At 50.7% G+C, this 24,954-nt stretch overlaps 1 protein-coding gene across 2 annotated transcripts in view; it reads left to right on the top strand.

Moving 5' to 3' along the window:
* SUSD4 (sushi domain containing 4) overlaps positions 1-24,609 on the top strand; it is a 121,794-nt gene extending 97,185 nt beyond the window's left edge. For both annotated transcript variants that reach the window (XM_087424389.1, XM_004439537.3), the window contains exons 6-9: positions 17,184-17,375; positions 18,636-18,780; positions 22,206-22,588; positions 23,585-24,609. In XM_087424389.1, the coding sequence (XP_087280515.1) occupies positions 17,184-17,375; positions 18,636-18,780; positions 22,206-22,588; positions 23,585-23,613 (749 nt within the window). In that variant the 3' untranslated portion in view covers positions 23,614-24,609. The remainder of the gene's footprint in view (positions 1-17,183; positions 17,376-18,635; positions 18,781-22,205; positions 22,589-23,584) is intronic.
* The last annotated feature ends 345 nt before the right edge of the window (positions 24,610-24,954 follow it).

Genomic DNA, 24,954 nt, shown 5'->3' with positions numbered 1-24,954 from the left:
CCCAGCTTACACCAAAGTCTTATGGGATTTTTAGTTCTTATTGTCAAAAATGGGAGAATCTTCAGTTCCCTGTGAAGACAAATATGTGTTCCCTGGGCCTGGGAAAGAGGAAATCTCAGGCCCTCCCCCTCTCATATGTCAGTGACATTAGCTAGGGAAAACTTATCTGAAACAACAGGGAGGTGGCTTTGTGGACTGAAAATGTGTCCTACTTCTTGGCACATACGTTACTGCGTAGCATCCTCTTCTGCTGTGTTGTTTCCTGGCAATGAACATTCCTGCATCTGGCACTTCCCCATGATCCTTGACCCTGGCAAGGTTTTTTTATTAGAGAGAAATGCAAAATAGCAAGTGATCCTGTTAATTTATTGTTCACCAGCAACAGTAAATTATTCTAATACCATTTCCATGTACTGTTCATACATTACAGTGGAGTGATCACAAGATAATAGCTGTCTGCGTGCCATACCCGCATTTCTCAGGGATCACTGTGCTGAATTCTTGCTCTCCGTTTTTTTAAAATAAGTAATTGCCACTGTAGCTTCTTCCTCTTCTCGGTCACACATCTCTCTTGTATTCAAGAGCAGATTGTGTCGTGGCATCAAGAGGCTTCATTATTTTTTTTTCTATATTGAGTCCAGAAACACTGATCTTTCTGTCCTAAGAAAACCAAGAGACCTTGTTCCTATTTTTCAAGTAGAACTAAGTTCTCAGGCTTCCCTGCTAGTACTTTACGGGCTCTTTTTCTCTTGAATTTTGTGACTCCTGACTTGATGGATAGCCCTGACTTCTTCCTCGTCCTCTCTCTCTGGGTCTGCTCTTCACTAGCCCTAGCTCCTTGGTGGGACCCTGTCTCAGCACCTTGCTTTCCTTGTAGCCTCAGTCGAAACGTGTGACCATCAAACCTCCAGCTCCCCTGGACTCCTAGAATTAGATTTCTTTTCTACCTCATTCAAATGAAGAGATTTACGTTGAAGTCGAAGGAAGAAGAAAAGTGCTTCTTTTTCCCACCAAGGGCACATGGGCTGGTAGAATTCTGGAGTCGTTTCTCCCACCAAGTCAAGTTATGAAGAGAACACCAACGGAAGAGTTGAATACCCCCTTCCCCCACCACACACTCACATTCAGAAATGGGATCCCACTAGGCTCGAGCCCAGCTTCTCCCAAGCCCTCCGTTCCTCTGCTCTCACCAGGGCAGACAGCCTGTCCTGGGGCCTGCATCGGCCCAGGGGACAAAGTGGATCTGAACCCAGGCACCATCACTTATGTCTTTGTGGAAATGTCTCTTGGGTGCAAGGTGCAGGGATAGGGCTGAATCATTAGTCAGTGAATGAATCTAGAGATTGGAGACCCCCCTCCTGCTGTGGATCTGTTGAAGCCCTTTGTCAGACTGTGTCAGTAGAAATGCTGCAAGTTTTCTACAGTGACAGCTACTCATCCATGACAAGAATCCTACACACAAACTTCTCCCGGGGCCCACCATTCTGAATTCGTCTGAATTCCACATCTTCCATGGCAGCTGAGATCTTGGAGGCCAGGGTAGATGTTGTTGGGGGCAGAGGGGTGGGGAACCAGTCTCTTTCTTTTGTTGGATTCGTGGTTCTCACCAAAATGTGTTCCCACTTTACCTTGTAGTCTCCTCATATTTTTGAAAAACTCACAGGCATGCAGGCTGAGGTCTTTATTTTGTGATGTTTAAATGTCAGGTCACTGAAAAGAGTGCAGAGCTAAGCATTAGCCGAGCTGCAACCAGTAGTTGGAGCCACTAGCTTGTGCCAAGAGGGTGACTTCATTATGCTCAGAAAATAGATGACCAGCACAAATGGTAAAATCTCCATGTTTGTCCTTCAACTCTAGAATATCTTCTCCATCCCTGCTCCAGGCAGAATTTATTTCCTTCTTGCCTCTCTGGGAAGTTGATGACTTATACTTGATGACTTGTATGGTCATAAAACCTCTTGCAATCAGGTACAACATATAACAGTAGTAAATCCCTTTAGTCACTCTGTGGGCCTTTTTCAGGCTGGGAGTCACTAGGAAGTATCACTCTGCAGGGTGGTTTTGGGGTCATTCGTCTCCAGCTCCCAACCCGTCCCCACTTGTCTTCATAAATGATTGCCAGAATTCCCTATCTTTTTTCCCCAAAGTAATTAGACATTTGGGTGATAGGCAGGTAAAATAGTCACACCTTTCCATGTCCATCTTGCTGTCTTGTGTCATTCATTTTTTTTCATAGAACCTGTAACCATAAATGCCTGTGTTCACAGTCATTTTCTCTTTTTGTACAGGAGGAGGGTTTTTTGTTGTTTTTGCAAAAAGATGGTGCCTGACTCTAAATTATACCCAGATTTCTCTAAAGTTAAAGGGCTTAGCTGAGATGGTGCTTCATCTGATACTTCATCTTTTCCTGGAGTAACTGTGGCTCCTGCAGAAAAGTCTAGGACTTCACTCACATTCTTCGCTCACTTTACTCTTTGATGAATGAGAACCTAATGCATTTTCTAACACCATCTCTTCCATTCGTAGGAAGGGATTTAATAGTTCCAGGCATTAGGAATTCAGATTTTAAAACTCATCCTTAGCTCAAACAATCACAATCACTGTGCCTACATCAGTCTGGGTTTTCATACCATAGACATCTTATCCGAGGGAAATTTTTTTGAATTGGGTAGAAAAGCAAATTTGTAGGAAGCTGGGAAACCAAGAATTCTACATACAGCCATGGCTAAGATAGCGTGTGAGAGGAACCTTGCTCTGCCGTACTGCTTGACATCTTCAAAGATATTGTGGCCTTTGAGTTAACTATGGATGACCCTCTACTGTACCCAAAGCACAAGGCTCCCTAGCCTGGTTTCTGCTGACACTACCCAAAGAGAAAAATGACTGATTTCTCCCCGAGGAGCTCTTAGGGTTCGAGGCCCGGGATTCAGGCTTCCTGTGTTACTTTGACCACCCCTCCCCCTCCAATGCAGCACATCTCACAAATTAACCACTTTAATGTACACGATTGTTTTTTACTTCACTTTGGGGAAATCTTGGTGTCTAGTTATTTCAGACAGACATTCTGACATCAGCCAGGAGACCCTCCTGCTCCAGCCAGCTGCTTCCCCATGGACCTGGCCCAAGAGCTTGGCCTCCACCTCCCAGGCCAAGGATGGACTCGTGCTGTATTAGTTTCCTAGAGCTGCTCTAACAAAGTACCGCAAACCCGGTGACTTAAAACAACAGAAGTTTATGTTCTGACAGTTCTGGAGGCTAGAAGTCCGAATTCAAGGTGTCGGCAGGGCCATCTTCCTTTTGAGACTGAGTAGAGTCCTTTCTTTCCTCTTCTAGCTTCTAGGGCTGGCCTTGGCATTCCTTGGCTTCTAGCTACACTGTTCCAGTTTCTGCCTCTGTCGTCACATGACATCCTCCCTGTGTGTCTGTGTCTTCACATGGCCGTCTTCACTCTGTGTATCTCTTCTCCTCTCATAAGGACACCATTGGATTGGTGTTGGACCAAAGTCATATTGGATTAAGGGCCCACCCTACTATAATATGACCTCATCTTAACCTGATTACATCTGCAATACACCAGATTTCCTAATAAGGTCACATTTACAGGTACCAGGGGTTAGGACTTCAACATGTCTTTTTGGGGTGCATATTCAACCCACACCACATGCTCTCTCTGCTTTGGCTTGAGAAGAAGCAGATGCCCCTTCTGTCTTCCCTCTACCTCTTGCTTCCAGGTTTAAAGGGCTGTCTTCAAAGCTTCCCAAATCCCAGTTGGCCAGCATCCTTTGGACTCTTCCCACCCCTTTTGTGAGCTAGCCTCTCCTCTGGCCCAGGACACAGCACCCTGTTTATGCCCACCGAACCAATGGGAACACTCTTGTGTCCATCAGGGTTCCTCCATCTCACCTTTCTTCTCTCTCTAGAGACCCCAAGGCTTTTCCAAACTCTAACCCCGCTGTGCACAACCCACATCTTAGCAGATAAAGAAGTCATTGCTCTCACATCTGGCCCTTGGGTGGCCTACCTTCCCTTTCCCCTGTGCACACTTAAAACCCCACGGCAAGAATCAGTGAGAGAGCCCAGCCTTGGAGTAAACCTCACTTAAGGTCAAATCCCAGCGCTGCTATTTATTTGCTGGGTGACCTTGGGCAGGTAACTTCCTCTTTCTGAGCCTTGATTCCCTTATCTGTATAAATGAGGCAATAATAACACCTGCTCTGCAAAATTGTTGTTAGGATCAAGTGAACTAGTGCATGTACGCTGCCCTCGCTGGAGGTGGTTGTTAAAAGTTGTTATTGTAATTACTGCATGCATGTTTATCTCACTGGCTCATAATGTAGCTAATAACAACTGTCTCTGTTTATTGAGCATCTTCTTTTGTGCCAGGCACTGTGCTTGCTGATTCTCAGATATTATTTCTAATTTTTATGAAAGCCCTGCCATGTGGGTATTACTATTCTTGTTTTACAGATGATGGAAACTAAAGCTGGCTCAGAAAGAGGTTAAGTAAAATGTCCAAGTGTTTGAGCCAGGATTTGAACCCAAGAAGGTGCACTGTGTGAAGCTGACTGTGGGTCTTGCATTCATCCACTGATTTGTTTACATCTTCTCAGCCTGTCTCACGTTCTTGCTCTCACACTGTCTCCTGTTCTGTTCTCCCAGCTGATTTTTCCCTTTCTAACTCGCCTTTCACTGTCTATCACGTCTAAGCCGGCGGTTCTCAAATTTGTTCAGATGTCAGAAAAGCATGGTACTTTTCACAGATGAGCCTACGTTTTTTTGGCAGAACGCTAAGAAATACTGCATAAGTATTTCTTATGCAGAAAGAAGCCCTCTTGCTGTTTATTTTCCATGTGTAATACAGAACCATACCTGTAAGTGTGCATGTACACATGTGGACACACTGAACACAGCTAGAAACAAAGCGTGACCAGTTGCTTCCCACTATTATGAATGTGTACTCAATTATTTATTTCCAATTATTTATTCCTGCTAGGATTTGCTAGTAGACAAGAACGAGAAGGCACCAGAAATTTAAGAAAAAATTTATGGGAGAAAAAATTGAAGTTTAGAAAATTCGATACATGAATTTATCAGTGTGGCACTTGGTCCAGTGTGTGGAGAGAGAACTTAAAAATTGCAAGGATAAGCTGGCAACATTTAACTCGAGCGTGGCTGATGGCGGAAGGGTCTGCCGGTTGCAGAGAGGGGCAGAAAGGACCTACTCCAGATGCCCCCTTACCTGTGGGCTTTCTGTGCAAACGCATGGGACACACACTCCTTTTTAACCTTGTGCCCCTGATTTCTCTCCCTTTCAAAAAATTCAGATGCCCCGATTACCCTCAGGAATTCCAGCTGCAGGGGAATCCTCTTTTGGAAAAGGTTCACACACATCAGGACGCTTTGACACCACAGAGATCTTGTAATTTATTTTCACCTTGTGGCGATTAAGGCTGTTCTCGTCTGAGCCGCTGGTGCTCTAGTCACTGCAGAGAAAGCAGAGTAGCCTCCTCAGAACCCAGAAACACGTGTCAGCTTTTGATTCTGGCGCCAGCCTTTCCTTGCTGCAAAAGGCCATCAGAGTAAATCACAGTTTTACAAGTGCTCCCCCACATGCGTGCTCCTCCCTGGCTTCATCGTGTCCCCCAGCTCAGGCACACTTCAGATTTCTCATGTGAAGCTGTGTTTTTTTCTTGCACTGAAGTTTCATAGTTGTCATCAGATGCATTCTGTATATCTTCAGGGACACCCTCATGTGGTGGCTCAGAGTTGGAAAGCAGATCAGAGCCCATCCCTCGGGGCTGCTGGGTAATATCGATCTTAAATTTGATCTGTCAGCACATCTGTGAGCAAGTAAACACCAGGCCCCAGCCAGCCAGGAATAAACAAAGCCCCAGCCTCGCCAACATTTGCTTCCTTGAGTGGACACATTTATTGGCCTTCCGTGTTGTAACAGCAAAAGAAGTGGAAAATGTAATATGCTGTATAATGTTTATTGATTTTTCCTGAGCTAAAAGCTAAGTTTTGGACATAGCCTTGGAAACAGCTATGACTTTGGCGTGGAGGGTTCCATCCAGCTTCTTGGAATCATTACCCAAGCTTAGATTGGACTGGGGACAGCTGGTGCAATGGCAGCTTTGATTATTAGGAGCCAGCAGAACTCCTGAAGGCAGAGGGTTGGGTGGGTCTGTCCATGTATGGAGCAGCGACTGTGCTCCTGGTTCCTATGAGTGTTGCTCAGACAACGCGGTGGGTTGTCTTGAGATGGTGCCCTCGCACTCCATACACAGAATCCTGGCTTCCCCACCACTTCCCCAGGCTCTTGCAGGCCTGCTACGGTCCAGATTCTGGCATTAAGAGAGAGCTTTCTCTCCTCTTCACCACTGAACTCAGCCACGAAATTTCCTCATGTCCCGGGGCAGCTTTCCAAACGGTACTGTGCATATGAATCACCTGAAAATCTTGCTAAAATGAGGTTTGGAGTGTGGCTTGAGATTATGCATTTCTAACAAGCTCCCAGCTGATTCCAAAGCTGATGGTCCATGGACTCGACAACAAGGGTCTTGTGGAAGGTGAAGACCCAGACCAGCTACTGTGTCCATTTAATTCTCACACTGGCTCCACTGAATGTTGTAAGCCATCCATCCCAGCAGGTGGAGAGTGGAGGGAGTTTCATTTTTCCCAGCTCTCTGTTGCAACTGCCTGAGGCAGCGCTCTCCACTCTGACTCCCCACCTGTGGAGCTTTGAAGACCTGCCAAACCCAGGACCTGCCCCAGACCAATTAGGCAAACTCCCCAGGTGATGCTAATGTGCAGCCAGTGTTGAGGGACCTCTGACTTAAGTCATTAAGACACTCTTCAAATGCAGCATTGATATGGCAGGGAGGGTGGTGCTGGTCACCATAGCAGGGAACAGCAGGAGAGGGAGTGCTTTGCTGTTCCTCACTGTGTATGGTAGACCACTGCTGTAAGAAGGTTCCCAAAAATGCATCGTGGCTCAAACAAAATAGGAGTTTATTTTCATGCAGCAGTATTAGTGAATGTGGTCAGCCAGGGCCTCTTCTCCACCAAGTCGTTCAGGGGCCAGTGGAGGCTCTGCTGTCTCCAAAATGTGGCTTCTAAGGTCCCCTTGAGGGGTTGTCTCCATTCTAGTGAGCCGGAAGCTTGAAAGAGGTTCATGGATCAGGCCTGGAAGTAGTATTTATCATTTCTATTGATATTCCATTGACTAGAACTTAGAGGGACAATGCAGACAGCTCGGTGTCCAGGAAGAAGATGGGAAGAGGATTGTGGTGAGCAGCCTGCAGCCTCCACCTCCAGCCCTGCGGGGTAGATCTGGGTGCAGAGACTAAAGGGGCCGCTCTTTCCTACATGAAGAGCATCCAGGGGGCTGCATGAACCTTTGGAAGAGTAAGAATGAAGACATCCAATCCAAGCACCCAGACTCATGGCTCAGAAGGATTAAAAAAAAATTAGAGTCTATAGATTATAGTGTTCTACATTCTTCTGTCCCCCCAAGATAATTTGTGTGACTAGTCACAAGGCACATAGACTATTTTTAAACCTCATTTTCCTCTTTTGCCCATAGTGAAATATATAATTGGGTTAAGGACTGTGATAAGTGATATATAATTCTCAACTCTAAGCTTCCCCACCCCCCACCCCACTGCCAAGCAATGGCCTCACCTTATAGTTCATTTAGAAAGTGGGAGCCGTCAGATAGCAACTCGGCCATCTCTCTCCACCTCCCTGGCTTCGGATCTACCCGTCCCTGTGTCCAGCTCATCTCCCCTCTGGCTCCCTCCTGCTCCTGTCAGAGGCCAGTCTGTCCACTCGTGTCATATGATCACAGCTCCTTTCACCTTCTTAATGACTTCCCTCCTTCCGTCCCCCCTCCCACCCTGCATCACCAGTCTTGTCCTCCATGTTGGACAGCTCCCATATACAGTTGTGCGACCCATAACAACCTTTCGGTCAAGGATAGACTGTGTATACAACGGTGGTCCCATAAGATTAGTACCATATAACCTGGGTTTGTAGTAGGCTATACCATCTAGGTTTGTGTAACTGCAGTCTATGATGTTTGCACAATGACGATATTACCTAATGGCACATTTCTCAGAACGTATCCCTGTCGGTGTGTCGCATGATGGTATAACGTGAAAACAAGGTCTAGAGCCCTGTGGGGGTTGAGCAGAATCCCCCCGGCCCTCCAGCGGCCCCTTTTGCTGCTTCCCTTCAGCAAACCTGCTCTAATGAGTCCTCTACAGTTCCCACCCCGTTCACTCAACTCACTCCAAAATGCCTCCCCCTGCCACCACACTATGGAAATTGCTTTCTTCAAGGTTGCCACTGACTTTCATGTGGCCAAATCCAGGGGTCACTTTTCTGTCCCCATCTTTCTCAGCTTGCTAGGAACCACTCCTTTCTCCTCAAAGCAGTTTCCCCTCTTGGCTTCCGTAATACATCCCAGTCTCTTTTACCCCTAACTGATTTCCGGCATTGGACGGGGACCCCTCCTGTTTTTTCTAGACCTTATCTCCTTAGGTGGATTCATCCAGTTCCCCTGTGGTTCTAAGTATTATCTCTGTGCTCATGACCCCTGAGTTCTAACTCACCCCAGATGTTTTCTCCAGCTGCCTGATTGACACTAGGATGACTGTCTCACTGGCAGCTCCAACATAACCAGTGCGAAGATGAGATCTCAGGTGGGGGTGGAGGTGGGGGGCTGTATTAGTTAGGGTTCTCCAGAGAAACAGAACCAATAGAACCAACCTATAGGTGGATAGATAGATATTCTAAAAGAAGAGATTTATTATAGGAATTGGCTTGTGTAATTATGGAGGCCAAGAAGTCTTGCAATGTGCTGTCAGCAAGCTGGAGACCCAGGAAAGCCAGTGGTATAATTCAGTCCAAATCTGAAAGCCTGAGAACCAAGAGTGCCAATGTCTGAGGCAGGATAAGATGAATGTCCCAGCTCAAGCAGAGAGCAAATTTGCCCTTCTTCTGCCTTTTTATTCTATTTGGGTCCTCAACAGATTAACGATATCCGCCTGCATTGGTGAGGGTGCTCTTTACTCAGTCTGTTGATTCAAATGCTAATCTCTTCCAGATACATCCTCACAGACCCACCCAAAAATACTATCTTACTGGCTATCTGGGCATCCCTTAGCCCAGTCAAGTTGATGCATACAATTAACCATCACAGGAACCCTGTATTATCCACATGGAGGGGCCGAGACCTCGAGGACATCCCCACATGGACCTGCCCTTTCCTGATAGAGTCTCTTCCACTCAGAAACTCTCTCTCCCTGTTCCTTTTCTCTTTCTTGTGCTTTGCTCCCCACCTGTACTGGCCCCTTTAACCCCCTCACACTTGTCCCCTTGAAGGCCACCTCTCCACCTTTCCTAGCCTCCTCTTGTGTCCAGGGAGTCCTCAGTTTCTCCAGGTGCACACGGCACCTGTTCTGTCTGGCCCATCTCCATTGCAGGCAAGAGAAGCAAGGTGGCCTGGGCCTTGCATTTTTAAGCCTTTCCAGCCCTGGGTACCTAATCCCCTGTCAATTCCAGGATACATTTTGGGTCTTATTGTGCATAAAAGAACATCGGGCTAGGGGCCAGCCCAGTGGTGCAGTGGTTAAGTGCGCGCGCTCTGCTTTGGCAGCCCGGGTTTCGCAGGTTCGGATCCCGGGCGTGCATGGACGCACTGCTTGTCAAGCCATGCTGTGGCAGCGTCCCATATAAAGTGGAGGAAGATGGGCACAGAGATAGCCGAGGGCCAATCTTCCTCAAGAAAAATGGGGCGGATTGGCACCAGATGTTAGCTCAGGGCTAATCTTCCTCACAAAAAAAAAGAGAAAGAAAAAAGAAATGTGTGAAGGAACATGATCAGCGTACTTGGACAAGAGCGTGAAGAGGCTCTTCTTTCATGAGGTCTAAATGCAGCCTGCCCCAGCGGTTCAGTTTCCTTATCTATGCCGAAGCAGGTGCCAAAGGGCTGATAACTCAAACAGGAAGAGATGGTTGAGGAATCATTTTTTTTTCCATTTAGAAATGCATCAGGCTTTCTTTCCAGCTTCATTTCACTTTGGGCAATAGGATTAGTTGACCTTCCCTGAGCTCCAACAGTGGGCATGGGGGCCTGGGTGGACGGAAGGACAGGAGGGAAGCCATCTGAGATTTATTTGCCTGTAAGCAAATGAAAATGCTCCAACCACACCCTGGTGGCGGGGACAGCATGGGCTTCTGCTTCCAACACCCCCCAAACACAAGGTGGTATTTGCTGCCTGACCCTGGGGCCCTCTGAGCCGTCCACTCCCTGTGTCATGAACGGCACTACTGGGAGAGGCCGGGAGTCACCTGCAGAAATGATCAGAGGCTGGAGAGACGGAAGTGATCACTCAGGTGGGAGAAGGTGGCCCTGTATCCCCCATTAGGGCAGAAGGAAGCAAGTTGACTGTGTCTTGGGGAAGCCCCGTCTATGGAAAGGATGGTGCAGTCTACCTCCGAGAGGAAGCTAGCCACGATTGCAGAGGGCGAGGTGGGAGGCCCATCAGGCATGTGAGCATCACAGGCCTCCTGAAAGCGAGGCAGTGTCCATCTCTGGAGAAAGTCCTCTGGTGTCCGCATGGAGGAATGGCCACAGAGCCGGTGTGCTCCACTGAGGAGCCATCAGCTGGGCCATCTGGCCAAGGGGATACTCTCTCAACTCACAAACTTAACTAGACCATGCTCTTGCTGGGAGACAGGAAGAAAATCCTCCTTGGGGCACATCCCTCATGAGCAGGAATCAGCAGAGTGGACAACTCTCCAGGCCGGAGGTGGACCATGAGGAATTCGCAGAGTCCCAGGCACCAGGCAAACCCTTTCCTCTCCCCACACTCCCCAGCAGCTTACTTTGTGGTTGAGGGGGTGGGCATGAGTCCCTGCACCCTGGAAAACAAACCAGGCAATAGTAGTACCTGAAATGAGCCCCCTTAGCAAGCCACTGACTTGGTGCCCTTTGCTCATACTGTCTTCACGACAGCTCTAGCCACTGGGTATTCTTGTCTCCATTTGACAGATGGGAAACTGAGTGAGAAGAACTAACTTTCCCTGAAGTTTTTCTGCCAGTGAAGGCAGAGCTGGGCTCAAACTCCCTCATCTGCCTCTCTAGCCACCACTGGGCATCCTGCCAGCTGGGTGGACAGGGCTGGGCCTGGGGCCAGAGTTGAGGGTGAGGGGCAGGAAGAGATACCAAGGTGTGAGTCTAGGGGCATTGGAAACATCTGAGAGCGTTCTGGGTTGTTCCACTGACTGGGAGGTGCTGCGGTTATTTCCTAGGTGGGCTGGAGAGACAGTCCACGCAGGGAACCACCCCCTGCCCAGAATGTCACTGCACCCCTGGCGAGAGGCTCTGCGGGCTTACACCTCACCCTTGCTGTTCTGGGTTCCTTGAGATGCTGCGTAGTATTAAGAAAGGAGTCTGATTTCTCCCAGCTCCCCAGGCTGCCCTGTAAAAGGGAGATGGTGAGGTTGTCTTCCCTCAGGAAGACTAAAGAACAAGCTTCCAGGGCTTGGAAAGGTAGCCCTCTCCTTTATACTGGATGGCCATCACTTCCAAATCGGGATGTGAGCAGCGGTCAGGCACAGAGCCACCAGGCCAGCCCTTGCCCACTAAATCGGAGGTTGGCCGAGGCCCGTCCAGGGAGGCCGCTGTCACAGCCATCGCTGGTCCCAGTCTGTAAACTTCAGTAGCACCTTGAAAAGCCTTTAGGGATTTTTCCAATCGAGAAATAGAATCTTTGTATATTTCCATTTTTACACTTTTTTCAGGAGGAGGACCTGAGCATCTTCCCTGCTCTTTATTTTCCACACCTCAGACTGGCAGCTCCTGTGTTTCATTTTCACATTGTGTTGAATCCTCTCCACACCCCACATTACCTATTCCTCAACTAGCACCACCATGTCTCTGCTCCAAATGTCATCCACGTGCAATAAAGGATGTTCGAATTGAACATCGCATTTTATCAGATACCCCGTTGCACCGGGATCTGCACACTGTTGGGTGCCTTCTGGGAAGAAGCGAATTGTGAACGTGTCAGGAGCGTTGAGCTCTTTATTTCAGCGTATGTCTCAGAGGTGGGACTGGCAGAGCCCGTCTCCCTTCACTAAGACATCCATGAATGCCCGCAAATCTTTGTGTTGTGTTCACGTGGTGAAGAAGCTTTCATAAAGCTATTATCACGTCTCAACTTTTTCTTTTACCATTAAAGAATGGGACCAGAAAAAGCATGAAAATTGTAGCTCATTGCCCATGGGAGAATGATGGTGGGGAGGGGTGGGTGTAGCTTGGCTTGTTGGGAAGACTTTGAAGTTTTCATTCACTCATATAACAATATTTGTCAAGAATAGTGCTGGATGCTATAGGAGTTATATCAGTTTAAAAGACACAGCCCCTACTCTCAAAGAGTTTGTGGATTTGTGCAAGTATAAGGCATGGAAAATTCCAGTGCCCAGGAATTTCAAGATCACGCCCGAGTGCTCAGGGAGGGCTTGGGGCAGAAGCTGGTGTTCGTGCTGGAATTGAATGTGAATAGGTGGAAATAACCAGAAGGGGGGTTGAGAAGGATGTTCAGCAGGAGGGGGAGGGGCTGCCTGAGAGGAAGGGAGGCTGGACCAGAGGAGGACTCATTTGAGGAAACCAGAGTCACCTGACATTTCCAGCCCCCAACTCAGGCCAGCCCAGGGCAGACTGAGGCTCCCCTGCCTCTGCACCCCATCCTCTGCCCTCCCCCCAATCTAGCCCACGAGACACTAGAGATGGTGAAAACTGTACTCTGCAGCCATTGGGATGGGTAGGAATTTTCCTGCCAATCAGGAAGGAGCCATAATCCTCCATCACAAAGCGAGGAGCAGAGCTAGACAGTAATTACGAACCATTTCTGACTGAGTCTCAGCAGAGCATCACATGGATTCTTCCTGGAACCAACCAATGTCCAGACTCCAACCCTCACAAAACCCGTAACTGTTGCTAATAATTTCTAAGTTGTGAGAAACATTAAAAAAAAAATAGAGTTGCAGAAGAATCTGTTCATGCCACCCATGGGTTTTCATGGGTATTATTTTGCTTAGAACTAGCAACTGCTGGCTTCTGGGTCACCAGTGGAACCTAAGGGAGTTCTAAGGTAAAACAATTAACTCTGACCAACCAGAAATGCGAGGAACCCATGGGTTGTTTCCAATGCTAGCCTCATGGCCATTGCGAAGTGGCTGTCTGCCATGTGCATGAGGCCTCCATGTGGGGCAGTGTGTCATTCTGTCTGTGTAGATCTGTCTGCTTCTTAGGGACGTGTGGAGAGGAGAGAAATAGCAGAACTCGGTTTAACCCATAGTGAGAGGCTGGGGTGAGAGGTGGAAGTCCCCTGAGCCTTGGGTACTCCTATTGTTGTTTGGTTTTTTTTGCTGAGGAAGATTGGCTCTGAGCTAACATCTATGCCAATCTTCCTTTATTTTGTATCTGGGTCGCTGCCACAGCATGGCTGATGAGTGGTGTAGGTCCACACCGGGGATCCGAACATGAGAACCTGGTCTGCCAAAGTGGAGTACACTGAACTTAACCACTAGGCCACAGGGCTGGCCCCACACCTATTGTTATTTTTAAGTAAGCTTCCCAAGTTTATAATTAACAACACTTGTTGCTTCCTCCCAAGTTCAAAGAACACTCCCACCCTCTGCCCCTACCAGGATGCACAGGGGGTTTCCTTGCAGCAAAGGAAGGGCCAGGTGCAGTCATTAGAAACCCTGCAAGGTGTGAAGACAAGTGTTTCCACTTAGTGGGGAAAGGCGTCTCCATTAGCAGCCGATTATGATAGTCGTGGCATTAAAGCCTCTACAGTGGGTGGTTTTTATCCGGCCTCTGAGAAAACATGCAGATGAGATGCATCCAGATTCTCTTTCGGGATGTGTGGGGCGGGCCTGGGGCAGCCCAGGTATCCCGATAGCGTGAGGGGCCTGGTGGAACCCAGCATGGGAACTACAGCAAGTTTGGGCAGCGGTGACCCTAACTGCTGTTATTTATTAAGTGCCTGCTGTGTTCCGGACGGTCGTGTTATGTACTTTAGATCCACCTTCTAACCCTCACGAGGACCCTAGGAATTGTTTCCCTCATTACACAGATGGGGAAGCCACAACCTGGGAAGTGAAACAGGCTGCTAACACCCCGTGGCTCATCAATACGGGGCTGGGGTTTGCGCGTAAATTTGGGGACCTCCACAGCCCGTGCCTGTGTGCACACGCTGTGCCGCCTCCCTTTCCCCAGTTAATTGATTGGCCCGCAGAGTCCAGTCATTCCTCAGCACGTCCTGGACCATTTGCCTCGGGGCTGGTGTGATGATTTGAACAGTGCTTTATCCTCCAGGCCAAGCGAGGGAAAATGCTGCTGACAGCAAACTTGCATATATTTACAGGGCCTCTTCTGACCTCTCATGATGCTTTCCAGGCCTTGAAAACATTCTGGTAATTTTCTAATCCTAGGGGGACCACTGGGACTTGTTTGGAGGGCTCGCTAGGAGAGTCCCCTGCTCGGTATGCCCTTGACCACAGAAAAGGCCTCCCACGAGCGTGCCGCAGCGCTGGGGGAGCACTCACGGGAGGAGAGGGACCCCTCCCCTCTCCTCCCTCAAGCCACATGAGCCAGGCAGCCCTGGAGGCCACAGGGGTGGCAGATGTCGCTGTTGGGCTGGCTGTACAGCAGACATCGAGTGTCCTCACTCTGCACGCACCTTCACTCTGGTCCTGAGAGCCTGGTGGCTCCCCTCCCTGGGCAAGGGGGTGCTGGAGCACCAGACACCCTAGCTTCCCTCTGTTCTTCCAGGAGAAATGTCACGCAGGGGCCTCTGGGGAGGGAGGAGCCCTCGCTGGCTGCCTCATCCCTGGTGACGCCCAGGACCAGTCGAAAGTTGCCAGTGCCTTTTTCTGTCTCCCTCCTCCCCGCCAGCCTTCCTTCCCTTCCCTCTCTTCTCCTGCCGCCTTGCTCACCTGCTGGGGATGCTCACAGAACACCCTGGAGGTAGTGGATTTGACCAGAGCCCCCAGTTTGTGGAACTGGAAATGCGTCAGGTGGTGCGGTTTCATGGCCCTGGGCAGCTCTGTGGAGGGCGTCTGCCAGGATGGGAGATGCCCTGGGGCAGCGGAAAGTGCCTCAGCCTCAAATGAGCTCCAGTCCTGACTCTGCCAGTGTCCCCTGTGGGACCTGAACCGCAGTCCAGACAGCCTCAGGCCCCTTCCTGGACCTTCTCCTATGCTGCCCCCTGCAGGCCGCGTTCCCCAGGCCCCCTGGTTGGCTGGCTCCTCACTGGCTCTGTGCAGGGGGAGACTGGAGGGCGGGAGGGGGAGAAACTGGGGCATTTCGCTCAGACCCTCTCTGCCCTGGGGGGCATGTCTGGCAGTGTCTGAGTTTCCTTGGGCTCCGGGTCCCCCAGGATTAACCTCCATGGTCCCAGCTTCCACTGGGATCCCAGCAACTAGGGTCCCTTCATCCTGCCGGCCCAGGGGTGATACAAGCTTCCTGCTGCCGCTCGTCAGGGGGCCTCATGGCCCCGGTGGCCTTTCCGTCACCCGTGTAAGCAATCGTATTACGGTCCCTCTCTTTAGCTACTCAGGTCCCCACTGTCCCTGACTGCCCACTTCCGTGATGTCAGCTCTGAACTAAGCCCTTGCCGGCCTTCCTCAGCATAACCCACAGCCACTTCCATCTTACCCATGAGGACACTGAAGCTCAGAGGCGAGAAGCCACTTGTTCAGGGTCGCTCAGCTGGTGAGCCGTCGAGCAGGAACTCAGACCCAGGCTGCCTGGAGCAAGCCTGCGCTCCCACCCCCTCCTCTAGAGAAGAGAACTTGAACTCTCTGAGTTTCCGTTTCCCCATTTCTAGGAAGAACTGACAAGGTCTACATTGCGGTGTCATTGGTAGGATTAGAGATAGTGTCTGTGAAGAGCCTCCATCGGGTGGTCCTGCTGAGTGGGGGGCCCATATGGCTCTCCGGCCGCAGTGGGGACACGTTGCTGGCAGTGAGTGCTACTGACACCCTTTCCGTGGCCTTCCAGTGGTCAGTGTGGGTGAGCTGAGAGGGTGCCTGTGGTTCGCCACTGGCTGGGGGTTTGGGTACCCCTGGGCAAGAGCTCAAAAGTTAACTCTTCTTTTTAGTCAGAGTTCTTAGTGGTTTCCACAGATGTGGTTGAAGCTGGCCTTGGTAGAGTTGGTGCTTTGATCGTTTCCTGAAGAACGTTTCAGTGGGAGGGGTAGTTCTGAGTCTGCCAGGAGAGAGAGCTCCTTGTGGCACGAGATGAACAAGCCACAATTTCCACGAGAGCCGTCTCTCTGGACACAGAGACGGAACTGCTTTTACCTTGCGACCCAGAGCGTGGGCTCAAGAGAGGAACCTGAAAACAACCTTTTTCTTCCCCTAAATCATAGAATACTAGGGTCAGAGAAACCAGAAAAGATCCTCAAGGGTAGAATAAGCTTCCATTTTACAGAGGAGAAAATCAAGGATTACATTGGTTAAGTGACCTGAGTGAGGTCACAGAGTATTGGTGGCAGGACCACGCCTAGGACCCACAGCTCCTCCCTGCACCCACTGCCCACTCCCCGCCGGTTGGGGTGCCCATGAACGGGAGGCTGGGGCCTGGGCCTGCACGCAGAGCCAGCAGAAGGGCTACATCTCTGTCATCGGCCACACCCCAGCAGGGCATTGGGAATCAGGGTAGGGACACCCAAGGATTTGGCCAGTCCTGGATTACTACAGGCTTGGGATAGCTGTTCCTTTCGGTGAAGACTTTGTCCATAAATAGCTTAATTTTATTTACTGGGTTGTCCTGGCACATAACAGCGTGCATTATTAATAGAGTAGCTTAATGCTCTCTATTAAATAGGCATACTCTTTGCAATGTAAAACGAACCTCTCTTTTACGATGTACTTTACAATGCCACGTGGTAACAGCACGTGTTCAGAATATTACAGCCGGCTTCCGTTTGACCTCCCGTGAGAATACAGAAGGCACTGTCTCGAGGACAACTCACCAGGCTGGTGATTAACCCATTCTTGCATCTCTAAGTAGTGTGTTCTCCTAGCCCGATCTCTGTTCTGGGAGCTTCATGTGGGGTGAGCATGTGGTTCTGAAACTCTTATTCTCCCCACTGCCCAAGTGTGCCCGCTGCCTCCGATGGTGAGCCACGGCGATTTCGTCTGCCACCCACGGCCTTGTGAGCGCTACAACCATGGGACTGTGGTGGAGTTCTACTGCGACCCCGGCTACAGCCTCACCAGTGATTATAAGTACATCACCTGCCAGTATGGGGAGTGGTTCCCTTCCTACCAGGTCTACTGCATCAAGTCAGGTGAGCACGTCCAGGTTCAAGGTGCACAGAGGCCAGTGGGTGTGTCCTGAGCTCCATCTCCCTTCCCCACCACACGGCATTAGAAACAGCATCTCATCCTCGTGGTTCACATGGATGATAATTCCAGGCCCTGTTCAGAGGGTTATTAACCTACCCGTCCCCAGGTTAAAATGCAGACCCTCTGAAGAGGGTCCATGTACCCCCAGCACCCGTGGATTTAGCTCTGGCCTCTCTGCATTGTCCTCTTCCAGCCTGGTCCCCTTCCAGTGACAAGGACACAAGCCCATGGGTGTGACCCAAGTGATGCCTAGCTCCACCTTTCTCTTCGACTTAAGGATGCAGAGCAGAACACAGATGATATTATTATGGGAAAGACCTTCTCTCATTTATAAAAATGTAGGCCATTTGCAAACTTCAGTGCTTCCTAGTTTGTAACACATTACTAGATCTCAGGGCACTGGGGTAGTGACCGCACGATGGAGACCTGGGCACCAGCGCACAGCCACCCACCCACCGTCTCCTGCCCTCCCCGGTCCTGCCCACCCACCCTGGTGTGCCTGTGGCTGCCTGCCCTGAGCAGTGGTGGTGGCTGCACACTTTTCCCTGCACACAGCATGTGAGGGAAGCGTTCATGAATACGGGGCGTCTGGAGGCCCACAGATAGTCACGTGAGCCAGTGCGGGAGGGGTACAGAGAGGGCGGCTTCTGAGCGGGATGAGAGGAGCGGAGAGAAGGCAGCAGCAACAGAGTATGGAGTATAAGAGACAAAGTGGCTTGTGCCAAAAGGACAGGAATCTATTCTGGAAGGCTCTGCCCTTGCCTCCCCTTACCTGGCAGACATCCTTCTGTCCCTTTCTTCACTTAACCAATGATCTATTCCAGAATACTCACGAAGGGCTCTAGCCCACTTCCCACTGCCCCCCAGCTGTTGGTCCATTTCAGAACAAGACTTCTCCAGGGGCGAGGGACCCCCCCCCCATTCTCTGTGCGAGCAGCAAGTACACTATTTAGCCCCATGCCAGGCCCACCCCAGTCTGGCGTGTGAACATGTGGGTCTGTCTTCAACCTGGCAGAGCCCATACTGGAGATGAGTTTTCTGGGATCTTGATGGGATGTAACAGGAGCCTGTTGGGGAGCACCCGGAGCATGCGATGAGCGGCTCATTGGCCGGATAAATCCAGCATACGGGGGCACGTGGGAACCTCAGCGCCTGCCACAGTCTGGGAGCCACACGCACTGCTTTGTTCTCTCTCACGGCAGAGCAAACGTGGCCCGGCACCCACGAGACCCTCCTGACCACGTGGAAGATCGTGGCGTTCACGGCCACCAGTGTGCTGCTGGTGCTGCTGCTTGTCATCCTGGCCAGGATGTTCCAGACCAAGTTCAAGGCCCACTTTCCCCCCAGGTCAGTGCTGCGGCCTCGGCAACCCACAGCCACCCGGGTGGGGCTCAGTGCAGCCGCGTGAGCAGCAGCGGGAGCAGGTGGTGAGCTGGACCCTTGAGGAGTGCAAAGTTGAGGTTCTAAGGGTGAACAGGCGAGAGAGCTAAAACCACTTTGCCAGGCTGTTTTGGGGTGTCTAGGGGTCAGAGTGCCAAGCTGGAGACAGACCTCATTTCCCTCTTTCTGCCCTCCCTCCATGAGCCCCTGTCTCCCTCCTTCCCTGGATAGACCATTTCCGAGGCAGGCATTGTGGGAGTGTGGGGAAAAGGAGCAGGGTCCAGGCCACACCCCGTGCACTGCCGCCCACCACCAGGGGCGTCATTCTCACTGCCGTCTATGCTGGCGGCCCTGGAGTTACACACCTTGGAGCTTCCAGTCTACAGGGAGGATAAGAAATACACAGAACAAATTAGGCAACAAGATAAAAGGTGTGGACCCAGTGTGCGATGGGAAGTCTCAGGAAGGAGAAGAGGATTCGGGATGGGGGGGTCAGTACAGGGCTTGTGGGAATCTGCCTCGCAGGTGGATCTGAGCGTGTGGCTGGGTTCTCCATCCCACAGAGGGCCGTTCTCCGTCCTCCTCGGCTGCAACCCAAGATACCTTGGGTTGGTGTCTTCATCCTCCCAGTCGTCATCACCAAAGAAGAGACTGTCCAACTCCCCTCTCAGTGCACAGAGCAGCCTGTCCCTCATCCCCTCCCGGCCCCGGCCACTTGTCTGGAACAAACTACCCCAGCGCCCTTCAGAATACAGAAGAACCACTCACCACTGCTGCTGACAGATATTGTTCCTGGAAGGAGAAGTCCTTTAGAAAGCAAAGGGACGAGTTTGTGACCAATAGGAAAAGGAGGGCAGGGCGCCAGAGATCACAGGATGCCAGCCAGGGCTCATTCACCAGCCGCCTTTCACACAGGAGGAATCATCAGTGTTCCCTGGGATTCCTGTGTCCATGTCAGAATCTTCTTTGGGACCTCACACTTCAGAAAAGGGCGTTTCCTTTTGCCCACAGGGACAGTCTAGCCCCCAGGGCCGTGGGTACCACCCCCTGGGAAACAGAATCTTGCCAAGCAGAAAAGGAGGCTCCTGGAATTAACCGCTTCCCTTTTCCTCTCTTCCCTCCTGGAGAATCCAGTTGTGTCTCTCACACCTCCCAGCCAGGCGAGGAGTGAGGGAAGCATGAGCTTCTGGAGAGAGCATCCACCCACCTTTCCCTTAACCCCATGCCCCCCGGGGTGGCCTCATCTCACTTAGCAATGCTCCCCTGCGCCCCACAGGGGCCCCATAACCTGACATGCACCCCACTCTCCCAGCCACGAAAGGAAGCTAGGTCTGGGGGCCCCCTGCATCCTTACCAGGCCTAGAGCGTGTCCATGCCATCCTGGCACCATAGCCAAGCCCTTGCTGAGGTTGCTGGAACCTTCTTTTCCCTCAAACCTGCCAATCCGCTCTCTCGGTCCTCACCATTGTTATGTATTCATCAAGGACCATGTTCTATCATTGAGCAGCTACAGTATCTAAAGAAGGCCTAAAGATGACACAGAGAAAGCTAAACCACACGTGATTTATTGTACACTGGAGCACTTCAAAATGGCCCAGAGAGCTGTTTTTCTACATATGCCTGGAAGAAAACTTTCCAGTATTGAGATGTTTTCAAAATCTTCCCCTAAATTCTTTCACTTGATTTTTTTTTTTTTTTTTTTATCCCTGGAGTATTTTTATCTTAAATGAGTCTCTAGTTGTTTTGGAAAAGTTGGTCTCATCTATCCAAATGCATAAGATTCTCAAGGGCAAGCCCAGAATGGATTTTTTCCTCCAGTTCCCACAGGAGTAGATACTGAGGAGATGTTTGGTGGCTGTGTCTGGGGGAGCTGGGCGTTATGGTTGGGACATAGGGGAGGGGAAGCTGCCGGATCGTGGGAGCCACAGCCTGGGCCACTGTTGAGTGAGAGGTGGAGAACAGAGAGGCGTCTGGCTGCCCTGGTGTAGACAACTTCGGGGGGAAGGGCGATGAAGAGGCAGGCAGTCCTAAATGAGGAAGGAAGCCAGCGTGGGACCACGGGAGGCCAGGAAGGGAGGGGACTCAGCTTGTCAAGGGAACACTGACAAGCAGCTATTGTGGGGGAGTGGAGCCTGACTCGAGCAAGCTCTTCCTTCCCTCCCTTCCTCCTGCTTTTAGGGAGCGTGGGCGCTGCGGTCTCCCTCCCTCCATGGGTAGCCTTAAGAATGTTGGAGCAAGAGCCCACCGCCTTAGTCTCTCAGCGAGGCGCTCCCAAGAGTCAGTGGGCTTGAGACTGTCCCTCGAGTGTTAGAGACAGGTGCAGCCCGATGCTTCCCTTTCACCTCAGACGCCAGGTCCACACATTCCATTTCCTTGGGTTTTAGAGGCCCTGCTGCCGGTGCCCAGGGGTTCAGGTCCTGCCCACCGACTGGGTTGTCTTCTCTTCCTGGTATTTTACCTTCTGGCCGCCAGTTCCCCGCAGAGGAAATAAGAAACCAAGTTCCACTGGCCACTTGTTAGCCACTCCATGTTCCTCTAGGGGGCCGGGAGCAGTGAACGGCCGTCACATGAAGCCTGGGTCCGAGCTTTGGCATCAGATACTGCCTGGGCTCAGATCCACAGCACTGAATATGCAGGGTGGCCAGACACAAAGGGACAAGGCCAGGAGCTGCGTGTGTGCCCACGAAGGGGATGTCTGCAGAGACAACAGACCGTGTGTGCCCCCCCGGGAGCCCCTCCAGGCGGCACAGGTGTAGCTTAGGTTCAAGGGATGCTGGGTCGGGAGGTGGAGGGGAGTCCACATGACTTGAACCACGTAGTAAGATGGTGCTCAGAGCTTTCTTTTGTTGTTGTTGTTCTTCTATCTTGACTAAAAATTAGTGATTTTTATACCGTAGCAGAAAACAAAAAAGTAACATAAAAGGCACAGGGTCTCACCTTTCCTTGTAGGCTCATAGAGTCCATGTATACTTTTAACAGTGCTATGCCATTTCCAACAGCCTTCCCGAGGGACACTGCAGAGGCAATTGGGATGCTCCGTTGGAAGGGGCCACGTGGTCCCCCGCCCATGAGTTTATGGCCATAAGGCCAAGCCCAGAGGTCAAATGGAGGAGGAAGGAAGCATGAGGAGGTAGCGGAGCCCAGAGGCAGCAGGGAAGTGCAGGAAGGGAGAGGCAGGAGGCACGAGACAGTGAGGAGAGGAAAACCTCTTCTCTCCAAGTGTGGCCATGTGGACAGCACCATTTGCCAGAGGAGACCTGGGAGGGAGGCTGGTCCTTCTGCACCACATCCTCGCAGGGCCTGAGGTCCCCAGCTGCAGTGGGGAGCAATGGTGGCCTCATCCTGGGGTGGCATGTCGCTCTGACATGTTGGCACTGCTTTCCTTTGCACAGGGGGCCTCCCAGGAGTTCCAGCAGTGACCCCGACTTCGTGGTGGTGGACGGTGTGCCCGTCATGCTCCCATCCTACGACGAGGCCGTGAGTGGTGGCTTGAGTGCCTTAGGCCCTGGGTACCTGGCCTCTGTGGGCCAGGGCTGCCCCTTACCTGTGGATGACCAGAGCCCCCCAGCATACCCCGGCTCAGGGGACACGGACACGGGCCCGGGGGAGTCAGAAACCTGTGACAGTGTCTCAGACTCCTCCGAGCTGCTGCAGAGTCTGTATTCACCTCCCATGTGCCAAGGGGGCACCCGCCCCACTTCCGACAGCCCTGACACAATTGCCAGCACGGCGGGGGAGGTGGCATCCACCAGCCCGGGCATCGACATTGCGGATGGTGAGTGTTTTCCCTGAGGCCTGAGCCACCCTTGCACACATGTCCGCACCCAGCACCAGCACCTTCAAGCCAGCCTCTTGCTGTGCACATCCCTCTGCCCCCCATCACCGGGCCGATCCAATCTGCTTCCCTCTCACTCAGCTTCAATTGCTTCTTGCTCTCTCTGCGTGCAGAGGCTGTGGGCAAGGCCAATTATTGGAAGGAATGATCATCATCTCACAAGTGATGAGCCCATTAACTGAAATTTCAGGAGGCACAAAAGGGCACAAGCCATCCAGAGTAGAAAGGGCACGGTGGGTGGTACTTGGTTTTCGTAGCATCTGTATGATCCAGGCTGTTTTTCTTCTTTATCCCATAATGAGGCTAGACTTCTGAAAGTAGTGCTTAGGAACAGGATAACAACACGTGCAAAAAGAGAAGACCAGATACATGCACTAGAGCCCAGCCCCAGAGAATTTCTGTGTACATACAGGTTATTTTTGCCGGGCGTGACATAAAAGATATCTGTGTGTCTGCCACAAGGAAAGGCAGATTGCAGCTCACAGTACAGTAGGAAAAATGCATAAGACTAATTAGGGCTCTGTTTCCCAGGGGAGGGGGGCACCAGCACCACTTTAAAACGAGAGCACTAATTGCAGCTTGTGTCAATGGTAAATGGCAGTGATGATGCAGAAACAGGGGTCTCTGGTTCTCCATAGAGTTCCTCTCCTGCGGTACCATGCCCCCTCTCTGTACCTGAATTTGTAACCTTTTGGTTTGTATGGGGCACATGGCTAAAATCTAACATTTTATTTTTTATGAGCTGGGTATAAGATTTTCCAGCAAATAGATGTACGGAGGAGTTGGTTTATTTGATTGTTAACTGATATGTGGAACTTAACATTTTCTTCTTCTCACTGATTTCAGGAATTGTAGGTATTTTAATAAAGCTCATAATTCCAGATCATTGCAGTATTTTTCAGTGTACTAAGGTAATAACCATCTCTTCTCTTACAGAGATCCCTCTAATGGAAGAAGATCCGTGATCAGGCAAAGTCCTGATGACTGTACTGCCCCTTTGGGGATGGGATCCTTGTACCTTGGAGTGAGGCCACAGAAGGACAGAGCTTGGGGGGTGGGGGAAGTTTTCTAATTTATCTCCACGGGGACGGTGATTCACATCCTACATCTCGGACTCAACAGCAAGGCTGATGAACTGCGGTGGCAGTGCTTTTAAATGAGACTTGAGGATTCACCAAGACCGGGGGGGAACAAAGGGATGAGGGGAGGCCCCTGTTCAGTCCTGGATGAAGGTGTTAAGTGTGTCTCGTGCTGCAGAACTTAGGACAATTCTACGCACATCCCATCGAATCCCACATTCCATTGACTTAGGTTATGACTACTACCTGCCTCCTCTAAAAGCATGTCACATTATGTAAATTCACTTCTAAAATCCGCTTCCAACTGTCTCTGGACTCCAAATTAGGATGGATCAGCCTCTGCGCAAAAGTCTGTGTGGACCTGCTGGAAGAGACGCAGAGCACCCCTGCAGGCTCCCAGAAGGAAGGTTCTCGTGCAGCTTTTGTACAATCTTCCTCCACCTGGACATTTCTACTCAGAGCAAGACTAAAGCGGATGTGGCGGTTCCAGTGAGATAGGAAAGGAAAGACTCAGGCAGACTCTGCTTTCTGGAAAACTCAAAAAGTAGAGTTCGTGCACCCCGTGCTGTCCTTCGATGAAATATCGTCCGTGTTTGTGGTCATGGTCTAGCACGTGGATCCGTGGCATTGGATAAATCTTGTGACTTGACAGGTGGTCAAAATGTGTTCAAATACATCTCATGGTGGAGAAAGTAACCAAGGTAATGTTTCTTTGCGGCATCTTAAACGATTCCACTTAACGATTTATCTCAGAGTCATGAGCCCCTCTCCAGTTAACTCTTACGGTGTTGCTCCCATCCCGAACTCAGCCATATTTTATTTTCCAAACCAGAAATTGTTTCTGTAAACACATTCCTCCTCCAAATAAAGTATGAGGTTGGATTTTTTTTTTTTCCTTTTCTTTTGTCCTGCCCAGTCCGCAGGCTGGCCTCCCAGCCCCGAGACGGCTCTCCCCTCCCGCTTTGAGGGCCTGGGGCTGCCTCTCCGGCTGCCAGTCCTGCATTCCTACTGCGCTGTCTCCCGGTGCCTGCCGGGTGTTGTTCCTCAGAAAATGATGGAAAAAAACATGTCCGGAGTCCCGAAGTGGCTCTTCAAATACATGTTGATCTGTGGCGTTGATTCCTTTCCTCCTCTGGGTTTTAGACAAATAGAAACAAAACTCTGATCCATAAAATTGCTCTGCTGACGGAGCAGTGAGAGCTGGAAGCTTGGTCAAATCCTGTTTTT

The sequence above is a fragment of the Ceratotherium simum genome, chromosome 36 (assembly GCF_057802395.1).
Source record: "Ceratotherium simum simum isolate JZ-2026a chromosome 36, ASM5780239v1, whole genome shotgun sequence".
Lineage (NCBI taxonomy): Eukaryota > Metazoa > Chordata > Mammalia > Perissodactyla > Rhinocerotidae > Ceratotherium > Ceratotherium simum.
The sequence above is the reverse complement of the archived record's forward strand: the minus strand, read 5'-3'. Positions and strand labels throughout refer to the sequence as shown.